Raw genomic sequence first — 13228 nt, 5'->3', positions numbered from 1 at the left:
TCACCTTTCCTATATTCTGTACTCCTATCATGTTTATGTATTGTAACTTTCTAAACCCCTCCATACCGGACATCTGTGCAAAAATATCTTCATAGATCATTGGATTCCTTCAGTATAAATACATTCTGATTCAGCATGCGCGCACGTATTTAATTAGGGAAGAGTAGTGGCTCACCTGTGCGATAACTCGGTTTCCTGGATTCGATTCTGGTTGATGTGCCACATGGTCTTTTAAAAAGTCCTGGCATGCGTGCGTATCTGGCAGACAACCATCTTGTGTACCTCGAAGCACTGCGAATATCAGCACTTTTGACACCAGTGGCTGGAGTGGCTGGAGGCAACACCAACCCGTGTTCTGTGTTGGCATTAAGGGGTGTTCGCTAACAATACTTGTGGCTATACACGCGATACGGTGCATTAAAACAGTGGAGGGTCGTATTTGTGAAAGTGTTGAAATAGTGGAGGTATGTCTTGTTAAGCCGTTTATGAAAAACTGCGTTTCCAGGTAGATGGAAAAAGATGATTGAGGTTTGATGAATAAACAATCTTATTATTTTAGCAGTCGGCATCATGTTTGGCAAGGTGAATTATATTTTAATCAAATTACCGGGTGTTTGCTGCAGTGGTGGAGCAATGTCATCATGTTTGTACAATAGCATACATTTAGCATATACTGTATTCATAGAAAAGTGAGTGGTCTCTTGCCGATTGATGATTGAAACATCCGTCGGAATTGGACCATTCAGAAAATAGTTTACATTTAGAGTACGCTTAAGTGCAGTGTTATATGGGCAGTCAGTGTGTGTTGTTGAACTTCTTTCGCACCGTACGTAGCCAATCGCGATAATCGGAGGGTACACTTAAAACTAACCATGGTAAATACATGCGATTCCTTGTAATAAAAACATTTTCGAAGTCTAACCAAAAATGCATTCTTTTGTGAGAATGCAGTTGCTTAGCAACAGGCATACAAAGTGCTGTATTCTCAGAAGGCCTTGGTGTTGAGGCAAGTTGTGTGGGACTGTCAAATGCGCCTCATTTCAAATGTGTCCATTATACTTGAGCAGAGTGCACATTATTTGAATTCTAGATTTGAAGCTTTCGTGACTGCAAGGATTCATATTCTTAGGTGTTTTCGGTAAAGTCACGTAGGTAAAACATTAAAATTAATAAAAGTAAAATAAAATAAAAATCACGACGTTTCGGAGGCAACACAAGCCTCCGTCTTCAGGTGGAACCGTCACAACCACGACAGCTGTATCAAGCAAATGAGAGATTGCAGGAGCTACCACTCCGTTTATATAATGGTTGGAGAGGGGGGAAGGGCCAAGTACAGCACACTTTTTATTCATATGGTAAGGTGAGGCTTAAGAGGGTGAGCCTTTGTTATGGAGAGGTACGGTTTGTGACTCAACCTGTGAAAAGGAGAAAACAACTAAACATGGTAAACCTGTAATAGTTGTCTGTCAAATAAGATTGGCCAAATAAGTGTAGTTAAATCTTTTTTGCATGGTTAATCACATCTTTCCAATGATTACTCAGTTTGTAACCATCATCACGGTTGAAATTATGTCTGTGTTTGTATATTTGTGATATGTTTTAGCCGCGAATGATTTCTTCGCTCCTGGAATATATATTTTTCTGAAGCATTTGTGTCTGATGTGAGGATAGCAGTTTTCCTGTTTTCGTAATAACCCCCAAGGTTTGCTCTGCTGGAAAGTGCACGTAAGTACACAGTGTTACACTAACATTTAGCGATGTTAAAATAGGTACCCTTATGTCCACCCACGGTGAAGCGGTGATGTTAATAGCAGTTGCAAGCACTACCGGTACTAACTGAATCCATGAATCCTAATTATATCTGAACTGGTCCTGGTCTCCCCCCATTCACCACCGTGCATTGACCAACCTGTTGAAGTATGGTAAAACAATCCCCATAGCCGACACGATTCAGGTGTAAGTGTAATTGTACGTGCTTTCGATATATTCTCAAGCATGTGCTGTACTGGTGATTGTTTTACTCATCTGAACCATACAACTAATTGTAACTCTGCGTCAATGTCAGCTGAACAACCCTGCATCACTCTGCATCACTAAATGTTGTATCACTAAATGTTATCGATTTGGCCTTTGGAACCGTAATACGTAATTTTTGGCCTCTGCTACCTAAGACTTAATTTCATGGATCTGGATTTATAGTACAATACTGAGATGGTGTAGTCGGTTTTTTTTCCTCACAAAACCATGGTCAAAAAAACACAATGCTGCATTCTGCCTCACGGAACAAAATAAAAGGGGCATTTACGTTGTATAGTACATTACGCGGGCAATGTTCCTTCATTCGTCCCGCCTTTCGCATTCATGCAACAAGTTTAACCAGTACCTGGGGCGGGCAACATACGCTCAAATTAGCATTCACAAACCATTCATTTGTAACCTTGATAAGGCCAACACAGAATCGCTTTAAGAGAGAACCCACCACCACATCCCCCACAAACGGCCACGTGTTGATGTTGTGGGTGGGGGGGGGTCCTATGATTCATGTCGGTAGCCTTCAAAAGCCCGGCTTTGATGGCTGGCTAACAAGGTACAGTGCCATTTCCCTCATACTTAGTCGTCTTCTTCCTCCTGCTGCCGCTCCCCCCCCCCACCCTCGTTAGGCCGTCTTGCCTAAGGCAGACGGGGCGAGGCAGGTTGGGAGGAGGAACCCGGCCACAGCCCCCCCGTCATCATGAGCTCCTTGCGTGTCAAGGGCTCTCGCCAGTGACCGCCCACTGCTTGCCGTCGCCCCGCGTGCTCTCTCTGTCTCTCTCTGTCTCCAGCTTGCCGGCAGGCAGTGCCCCACCGGCCACGCACGCACGGTGCTTGTTGTGTGGTGGTCTAGCTGACCCCTGACCCCCTCCCCCAATCATCGCACACGGCAACGTTGTGGGGTGGGGGTGGTGGTGGTGTGAGCCGCCTTCCCATTGGACGAGAGGGGTCGGGGTCGAGTTTTGGCATTGCTACTTTTTTTTGTAAGCGTTGACAGCATCGGGCGCATATTTTGAGCTCCAAAGGCGTTAAGGAAGGCGGGTTGCTCTTTACAAACACTGAGAGGCAAGTACAGGATGTTTTTGTTGTGTTTACTGTGAATGTATTACTGTGGTGTTCGAATGTAATAAGTTACATTGCATTTAATAATTCTGATTTGGAATTTAAGTTACGCAGAAAGGGGGGTAATCGGTAAAGGTTAATTTTGTAAGCAATTTCCTTTGCTGTATTTCACATATCATTTATTATACGGTACAATCTATATGTATACACATACAGTGTATACATATAGATTGCGGCAGCAGGCACATTCTCAGTGATTTAGTCTCAAAGACAAAAAATACCTGCTAACATTAAATATTCAAGTAATGCTTGCTGTGTAACTCGGATACATTGCATTCCTGTGCATTTGTCTAATGACTCGTGTGTTGCATATACATATTTGGGATACTATTATCGAACTTGGATGAAACAATTTTAATGTGTGATGTCATTTTTTTGTCCTTTGGTGTTTTATATTTTTCCTTTGAAGGCAGCGTTATTGGCGAATGTGTTCAGTGTTTGTATGTGCTTGTGCACTACTACCAATGCAGTATCAGCAAATAATTTGCTTAATATTTCTAGAATGTGGCTTTTGGTTGTACTGTATATGCAGTTTTTACACAAAGATTAGTTAACATGACAACGCATTGTTCATAATGAGACAAATCCAGCGATTATGACACAATTTAGTGCTGGATTTCTAGCTCATTGTCGAATTGAATTGTTGTGTTTTGATGTAATTTTAGTGGAAGATTTTGATACGCATTCCTTGATAGACTTTGGTGCACATTTTTCTATCGCCATGAAAAGAGGCTACGTTATTCCTGCGTACATAGTAGCTTACCGACGTGCTCAACTCCATAAATCCTTCCAAGCAAATTGTACAAGATTAGATGGCCTTCAAGGTGTCCTGAGTGATGATGGCTTTGTCGTACTTTACCTGTTATGATGAGGAGTGAGGATACCCTTGTTCTGGTTACAGGTTTTAATGTATTCCCTGTAAACCACCAATCATTCAGGTATCTTACTAAACATGCATTGTAACATGGATTTAAAATAGATTAATATATTAACTGATTGAACATATTTGTTTTGGTGCTGTGGTAATAAGTGCAATATTGTGATGTTTTGTGCTTTTAGTTTAAAATGTAATGGTCAGTGCGCCTTTTAGAGAACTCAATTGCACGATGATTTTCTGATTGCCTTTGGAGTTTAAGAACTTAAGTGCTGCATGCGTGTGTAGGAGAATAAAGTGATCGAAATGTATAGCGAGCCTCAATACATCAACATACATTCCTTTTCTCTGGAATTGTATATTCTAAAAGTGATAGATGAAAAACATTCACAATGGTATTTTAGCAGCATGTTATCAGTAGACATAGTGGCAGACTGATTTTTGGTGTGATGTGTAACCCTTGCAATGTAATTATCTGCAATACAAATAACGTAATACATCTACAGCCCTTTGTCAATCCACTGCTGGATGAAGGCCTCCCCTTACGTAACGATGCTATTCAGAGCAGGTTGGTGAAGGCCCTGACCCAATTCACAAATCGCTCGCCACTGATGTTAGTTGTCGCCAAGAATACAACTCCGGTTACCTGGGTTCAGACTGCAGTGTGCTAAACATTGCACCACCACTCTCCCGAATGAAAAGAATTGGGTAACTAAAATATCACAATGGGCAGAATGTTTTATGGCACCGATATTTCGACCAAAGATTAAACATTATGGCCTAGGGTCTATGAATTCTAATTGTGTGAGCTGAGCTGCAATATCGTGCTGTCAGGAGCACCTCCCATTCGTCATTGACTCTTTTATAATAAATTAATGTCGCTGTCAACGCCTCAAATTTAATGTAATTTCAGCCTTGGGTATATATATATTAAACTGTATAATTTAGTGCATGAGGTGCAACTCTGTTTGATATTTGGTAGGTGTTAAAATATTTCAGTAGTCTCAATAATAAAATGCTGCATATTTGAGCAGATGTTTTGATTGTGGCGTATTATAAAATATTAACTTTGTAGACTGTAAGAAAACTGCATCAGGTTTTGGCACCTGTCATCTAAGAGTGCCTTTGAATTGCTTAGGTATATCACACGTATTAATTATTGACTTAAAACTTTCAGGACTGTAGGAATTCATATTCTTTGGATCTTTCGGTAAAGTCACTACAACGTTTCGATCGCAACACAAGCATTCGTCATCAGGAAGAAAAAAGAGGGGGACAGCTGCTGAGGCAGACTGTTTTAAAGGTTTAAAATGGGTGTCGCCCAAGGGTCATAAACGAAGTGGGCGGGGCTAATGATGTTAATGTGAGAGATCAGCATGTTCATGTAAGATCGGAGAGCGGCCTCCATAAGGGCGCGGAGGTGGCTATGTTAACCCAATTCACAAAGAATACATACATATTAATGTTTAGATTTATTTGTTCAATAATGGAAGTTCAGTTGCTTGATGAGCGCAGATGTCACAACTTGCCATATGTTTTGGGCATGCAAATCAGTTGATGCAGCATGACGTTATTTTGTGCTCAAGTTAATCTTTTATAGAGACTGTTTATGATAATCAAATCATTGGTGTAATGGTTATCACACTGGACTTGCAATCCAAAGGTCACCAGTTTGATCTCCTGGTGTGACAGTGGAAATTATGGTCAAGTTTTGTTTAAATCCGCCTGCCTGTATCCACCCAAGAGTATAAATGGGTACACCATATTTTGCTGATTGGCATGTCACATTTATAATCTCTGATTTTTCATTAATTGTAGGTAAAATAATTAATAAAATATAATAAATGAAAACAGCTAAAGGCACAGCAAAATAACTGCACAGTTAAATAACTATACAGTTATTTTGCTGTGCCTTTTTACACCTGATGAGGGAGGCTTGTGTTGCCTCCGAAACGTCGTGATTTAATTTAGTTTTCATTTATTTTATTTTATTAATTGTTTTACCTACGTGCATTTATCGAAAAAAACAGAGTATGAATCCTTGCAGTCACGAAAGCTTCAAATCTAGAATGTCACATTTAGTGGGGTACAGATGTCTGACCAGTGTGGAAGAGTAGGCCAAATGCCCTCTGGAGGGGCTCTAAGGATTCCTCTGGAGGCCCTGCCATTAGTAATGGCATGTGCAAGTAATTGCAGGGCTGCACATATACCTTTTCCTGTAATAAATGTAGAGATATTTAATGAGGCACGGGGAGGAGGATTTATCAGTCTTGTTTGGCTTGATGTGAGGCATGGTGACTGGAAGATCTACATTATAGGAGTATGTGAGGTAAGCAATACCAGTGTCTAATTCAGCCATTAAATACGTGTATTGTAGACTAAGGCAGCTCTTTAATGGTCAATTTAAAACAATTTAACTGCACAGACTGAAAAAATATACAAATGTGTTGCAAGGTTTATTAATTTAGTTGGTGGGGGTGAGCGGCGGTACAATGATTGGTGTGCTGTCTTATGAACCTGACAACCCAAGTTAAATTTATAGCCATTGCTAGCATCAGTGACGATTGATATTCGAACCATTCCTGTCTGTTGCCTGTCTTCTGTATTGTGACATGGCACAGCGGTTGAGTATTTGCCACGCATTGCAGAGGTTAACGATTTGAATCCAGTGGCCGCTTTGATAATTACTGACTGTAATGACCAAAACAATATGCGTCGTATGATTTGCAGTGGATATTTAAGGTAACCACGTCATTCGCAATAGTAAGCCATTGTGTGCTGGCGTTAGGGTCTAAATTTTCCACATTCTAAAATTACCTGGAAATTACTCAGTGGGGATTATACATAGCAATCATCGCCCCCTACTGGCAGATTAATGCCCAAGGCCACTCTTGCATATAAGACTCATCCTAATATCTTGAGTTCTTATTTGGTTGAATAAATACAATTTGAAACTCCCCTCTCACCCCTTTACTAACCTGCACTAACGAACAGAGTTGCAGTATGGTAGTAAAAACACCCATGACCAACAAGGTGTGGGGAAGCCTTCATCCATTTGTAGATTGAGAATGGCTGGAATTTATGTTACGTGATCATGACCAAGGGAACGCAGAGTGATTTGTATGGGAAAAAATGCAGTGGGTAATTTCGCACAAGCATTTTCATTTGGGTCCATGAGGCTCCCACAGAATACAGACCACACCCAAAGTGCACGGGCCAGTTTACACCCGAGCATGCTACTTGGCCTAGCAAATTTTGACACACCATGTCACAGCGAGCTTCAGAGTTAACCTTACGAACATGAATAACCACTGCAGAAAAATCTCAACACGATTATGGAATTTGATTTATGTTACGCTACCAAACCCCCTCTTAATCGTGGGTGATATTTTTAAACAGTCAGGCTAATTTCCTATTACCATACTCTATTTGCAGTAATAGTCCCATTTTAATGATCTAACCTTCAACTGTGTAATTTAAAGCTTCGGAGTAAAATGAATACATTCTGTATTTCAAGTGACTTGTAAAAGGCACAATTAATAATAGGACAGGGCCTAAAATTGGCTCTTTGTTTGCAAAGCTGAGAGCTGAATGAGGACACAATACCTTAAAAGCAAATTCTGCAGAGAGTGTGAGGACGTAACGCAGATTAACGTGAAGTAAGTCTATACAGTAGTACAATTCCTAATACGAACTGGCACTTAAGGTAGATGGGGTTTATTCGAGTTTGAATGTAATTTAATAAGCAGAGGACAGTGTTCTCAGGGCAGCTCAGATAATTTTGCACAGATGCCTGTGTTTGATGATGTTGTTTGCTGCTGCGGATAGTGTGTTGAGTAGTTCCATTACTGCATGTGTGCTTTGTACAGTTCCAATAACTACTTTCAACCCTGCCCCCACATCGTGATTGATAGGACAGCACATTTCTCATGTCAGAATGCTGCTGCATTTTGCATTCACCTCATTCCTGGTAGAGTCTCTGCAGGAGTTATTGCCAAAGCACGATACGTGATTGAAACATTCATTAGGCTTGTGTTGATGTGAAGGAACTCGTCGGAGCTTTACAAGATATCGTTGACTGCAGTGTGTGGCTCCACGCAGAGTTACTATCCTGTTGTTTTTCATAAGCAGGTTTCTATCACGTTGCATTTAGAAAGCGGTGTGCAGTCTCTCGGTATAAACCAACATGAAAAGGCACAATTAAAATGCTTGCGTTGTTTGATAGGAAAAGCAGGATATGATTATTAGTTACCGTGTGATGGTGAGTGCCACATTACTCAGGGCTTAGGAAATTAAAAATACATTTCATCCTGATGACTTTTTAGAGGCATTCACTTGATTGCATTTTCTTTCAGGAACCGTGGTGCCGTGCACGCTATTCAACCACACAGAGAGGTTATTTCTGAAGGAAATTTACACATCTGTGACCTCGGTAGCAAACTAAGAGAACATCTGGCAGAACCCACTCACGGAAGAGCCAACAGAAAGGGTGATTTACATGGTCAAAACCACTCATCAATAAATATATGCTGGAAGAGCAGGGCAATGTTCTTTTATTCCTCCCTTGGGTTTGACATTTGCATTAAGAGACCATCCCCCATGACAAAGTGATCTCGCATGAAGCAAGACTGGAGCGCATTTAATTCTTAAGAGAGAGGGGATCTGGCCTAATACACTGCGAGCGGTGACATCATCATTTAACATGTTCTCCATCGGCCTGTGAAGCCAACAAACAAAAGCTCAAGGTTGTGCTCAAAGGGCCAGTTTCACGGAAGGGCAGGACCTTCTTTGGGACTAAAGTCGTCATCGTGATTTCGAGATAGAAAAGAAGACTGCTCCTTGGACATGAGTAAAAGTGCAAGCAGTGAAAGCCGAGGGTCAGCTGGGTCGCAGCCCCCAGCGCAAGGCAAGAGCAGCTCCTCGCAGAGAGACAGACAGCAGGTGGGAAGCACCACATACACACGCCACGTCTTATTCTGTTCCAACAGGCGTTATTTGCTGTGATGGAATTTTACTCGCCCTCATCGTTACCATCATCATGAGCACCAGGGATTCATTTCTAATGGAATATTTTATAGGGCCCCCAACTCCCATAACCCTGTTCCCTCCACCCGTTCCCACTGATGACGGTAGGGGTGGAGGGCAATTGTTCCGTTCCAGAATTTGAGTTTGTAGTGCTTTCTCCTCACATGCACATATCTTTTTTACTTGGTACTTGATTGTTTCCACATTTAAAACGTTCATGAAGGAATTCGCCAATGTATCCCAATGCATGACCCTCCTGAAAAAGCATCATTATCATGCTCTGTCAATAATGATTAACATAATTACGAGTTTATTTTATAGAGCATATTTTCTGACACAAACCTCAATGTACTTGATGGCCAAAACAATTATTGTCCAGCAGCATAACTGCTCTATTAAGTATGCTTCAATCCATTGCTTCTCCCTTTGCTCTGACATTGCACCTTTACAAAAAAATGTTCACAGTTTGATTAGGATCAAAGAAACATTAACAGCGCCTTTTTATTGAAAAGGACAGGATTCCAGCTCAAATTCCTTTCCTGTCATTATACTCAACTGCATATAGGTCTTCGCCTCCTTTTTTGGTGTTATTATAAACACGGGTGTTCTATGCGTGACTGAATTGTAGATACATAATGCTCGCAACCTCGCATGGCACTGAAGAATGACAAAAGACAAAGGGAATTATTCATGTCCAGCAAGCCAAGCAGTGCACACCCCCCACTCTCTCATTTTATCTTAAGCACAATCCTGCACCCAGATAGGTGATTGACAGCTAAAAGGTTTTGAAATAAGTAGGCACTTTTTCTTGGTAAATCAGCTATCAGTCTGAGACTGAAGATCACATCATCATTCTTCACCATTAGCAAAGTGAGATGTTTTTTTTGGCTGTGCCTCATTACACTAACTATTAAAACTAGAAAATAAACTTGTGTGCAGGTGCTTGGTGAATCGTTCCCTCGCAGGACCGTGACAGATGCCAACGGCTTTGGCAGGTCATTTTCCAGCAGTGAATTGGTCATAGCTGATAATGATGATCATTATTTAAACGAGGATTCTGAAAATATAAATAAATTTACAATTTTCATTTGATAAAGTAGAAGATGAACTGCAATGGTTATCAATACCTCAAATTAGCATGGTTGGCTACGTACGGTACAAAAGAAGCTGAACATACATACGTACATAAACTTTGCACTGTTAATGTTGAACTCTAAAAAAAGATTGCAGGCTCGATTATGAAATAATAAGCATTACAATTCAGGGCACTCAATTGTATTGATTAGCCTTTGACAATTCAAAGCAGTGTTACTTGCCAAAAGTGAATGAATATTAGACATAGAAAAATAGCACTGATTGTAATGTTTGAGATGCTAGTAATTGTTCAAGGATTCCCATGCATTTATTATAGATTTCCATTCCTGGAAAATATCCATGCATTTCGGTACATATACCTATTATTGGCATAACTATTATTGTGATGTATAGATGTGTGTGCATTATTCTATCATTCCAGGAACCGGTATTCAGTTCCTACAACACAAGACAAGTGTATATATGAACTCGATATGAGCTCCCTCTAGGTAGATTCAGCCTATACTAAGTAACTGGCCAAATTATCCTCTTGTGTGCCACACTGACCTTGATAAGTGCTCATTAACATCAGTTGCCACGACAGTCTTACTTAGAAATGTTTGTGGTTGTGTTTTATATGTATGTGTTTTTATGTCTTTGATTTTCCAGGACGATGGAGAAGTTTGGGAAGTTGTGGATGGAATGAATGAGTGCCAGGGCAGTTTGACACCACCGGTTCGGAAGGAAGGTTGCCTACATAAGAAACGCAAATGGCCCCTGAAGGGCTGGCACCAGGTACTTTGGGAGACACTAAAATTGTAATGGTTTGCTTCAGTACTTGTCTGCTCTAATCATCCACTCACGAGAGAAAGGCGCATTTCTGTTTTGTATTTGTAAATAACTAGACGTACATTACATTGACTGCTCGATTTCATATCTGGACCGTCGTAAAGCCAGATAACTGGGCAAGAACAAATGTGCAGTGCACATGTTCCACATTCCCCCTTTGAGAATGATCATGTCATGGTCATATCAAGCCAATGTGAAAGACCATTTAAAACAGTAAGTAGGGCACAAATGTTGGTTTGGATCGGCAAGTCTTAATGAATCACGCATGGTATGAGGCAAGCCAACATCATGTCTTGTTGATATGTTTTTGTTTCTCAGCGTTTCTTCACTTTGGATAACGGGATCCTGAAGTACGCAAAGACACCCATAGATGTAAGTAGCAACCAGAGTGAAATGTGAAGTGTCGAGTATATTATTGTGTGTTATCATGGCGCTCATCTTATAGCCAACAAGCAGCCTGTTCATCCACAAACCGCCTTTACTGTCACACGGACAGTAAAAGCGACATTCCGATGAAAATTGTATACTGCATACTGTACGTGTATGTTATACTTATGTTTAACTTCTTCCGTGTGGGGGAAGGAGAACAAACTAAACACAAAAGCAGTTCTAATGAAATGAATTTCAATCTAGAGCTAAGATTATGTATTTGGTTGACGTCCATATTCAATATATATACAGTACGTATATCAAAGTAATGACATACCTTAACACTGTGAATAAATACAACCCATTTTTTTTTATAGTTTATGAAACCCTGATATTGAAATAATAATATTGGACAGAATATCCTATGCCATATGTCTATTTTACCTGTTAATACCATAAAGTCGACTTAAATATGTTACTATATGTGAGGAATCCATGTTATTAAATATCACACCTAAACCATTTAGCACATCTAATTAAATACAATTCAGCCCCATAGGGAATTAAACCATGTAAAGCAATGATATGTACACATGTTGCAATTAATAATTGCATGTATTTTGGTCATTGGTAATAGCATGAAAGAATTACCCCAATACAGAACAACACAATGTGTGATTGCAAATGTTGACATACACTAATTGGTTATTCTAATATGCTCGTAATTCATATTTTATGGTTATACCTCACAATTAGTCTTGCAAGGTGATGACACCCTCGTTCCACTTACATGCCACACATATACTCATTGCTTCCTCATGTGTCCCTTTGATATATGTTACCATTCTCATTTGGGCTTCATTAGCATTACGTTTTCCCTCAACACCACCTACCCTTCAATACTTTTAGCTATTCTAACAATTCAAAGAGTGCTTTTGTCGTGTAATGGTTAGCATACTGGATTGCAATCCAAAGATTGCCGGATTGATTCGATCTGGTGCGGTTGTTTAAAAATGGGCAAATTTCTTAAATTCCCACCGCCTCTCCATCCAGCAGTATAAATGGGTATGCCACAGTTAGTCAATCGGCATTTCACCTGTAGTAGGATAAAGTGGGTATTTACATTTCATCCAAGACATCTGGCCAGCATGAAGGAGGCCCTTCTGCCAACAGTGGCATTAGCAATAAATTGGAGGGCTGTACCTACACCTTGCACCTAAAGCATGCATTCAAGTTTATGAACTACCTCTATGTCAAACATTAAAACAAAAATAATTCCCCAGATGCATACAAAGGAAGCCACATGTATCAGTGTTTCTGATTCAGAATTACTAAACTTAAAATGTTTACAATGTAATACACAAAGACTTGAAGGTAATGGGTTTTTTGAGTAATTGCCTCACTGATTTGGTTAATATTCACTGAAGTTGTGTTTACGCTCAAGCGAAAATGCGTGCTGATTCGGTGCTCTCAAGCATTTTCACACAATTTTGTAAGGCAGGATAGTGAGGATTATGTTGTCTAGCTATCATGCGCATCACACATTAACATTTGCATCTAATGTATTATACCGTCTCACATATAACACCAGAGTATTGTCATATAATTTGGAGGTTTTTTTGGACATATGCTTGAGAAAATTATTTTTGTCTTAACTGTAAAATGAAAAATTTCCACACAATGATAAACAAACTTCTGGTTATGCACGTGTTCCTTTCCGCGCAGTCAAATGAAATACACTGTATTTAATGACGCTAGTTGTAATTACTGGCGAAACGTCGTACTCAGACTGTGAATGTTATGGCTTGGCTCTCCAACACACCGGTTTACTGTACTAGTGACAAATTGGCATGTTCTGTTTACGTGACAACCCTTACTAGTTGG

At 40.2% G+C, this 13228-nt stretch overlaps 1 protein-coding gene across 6 annotated transcripts in view; it reads left to right on the top strand.

The window, feature by feature from the left end:
* The window catches only part of LOC144932325 (oxysterol-binding protein-related protein 6-like), a 63155-nt gene that overhangs the window by 21391 nt on the left and 28536 nt on the right, over positions 1 to 13228 (top strand). For 3 of the 6 annotated variants that reach the window (XM_078856297.1, XM_078856267.1, XM_078856306.1), the window contains exons 2-4: positions 8383 to 8968; positions 10796 to 10921; positions 11294 to 11347. In XM_078856297.1, coding sequence (XP_078712423.1) covers positions 8873 to 8968; positions 10796 to 10921; positions 11294 to 11347 — 276 coding nt within the window. In that variant the 5' untranslated portion in view covers positions 8383 to 8872. Of the gene's footprint in view, positions 1 to 2321; positions 3097 to 8382; positions 8969 to 10795; positions 10922 to 11293; positions 11348 to 13228 lie in introns of those variants that run through there. The other 3 variants (XM_078856275.1, XM_078856288.1, XM_078856282.1) reach the window with 3 other exon arrangements.

This window comes from Lampetra fluviatilis, chromosome 1 (assembly GCF_964198595.1).
Source record: "Lampetra fluviatilis chromosome 1, kcLamFluv1.1, whole genome shotgun sequence".
NCBI classification, from domain to species: domain Eukaryota; kingdom Metazoa; phylum Chordata; class Hyperoartia; order Petromyzontiformes; family Petromyzontidae; genus Lampetra; species Lampetra fluviatilis.
Note: the sequence above shows the minus strand (reverse complement) of the source record. Positions and strands in the feature narration are given on the sequence as shown.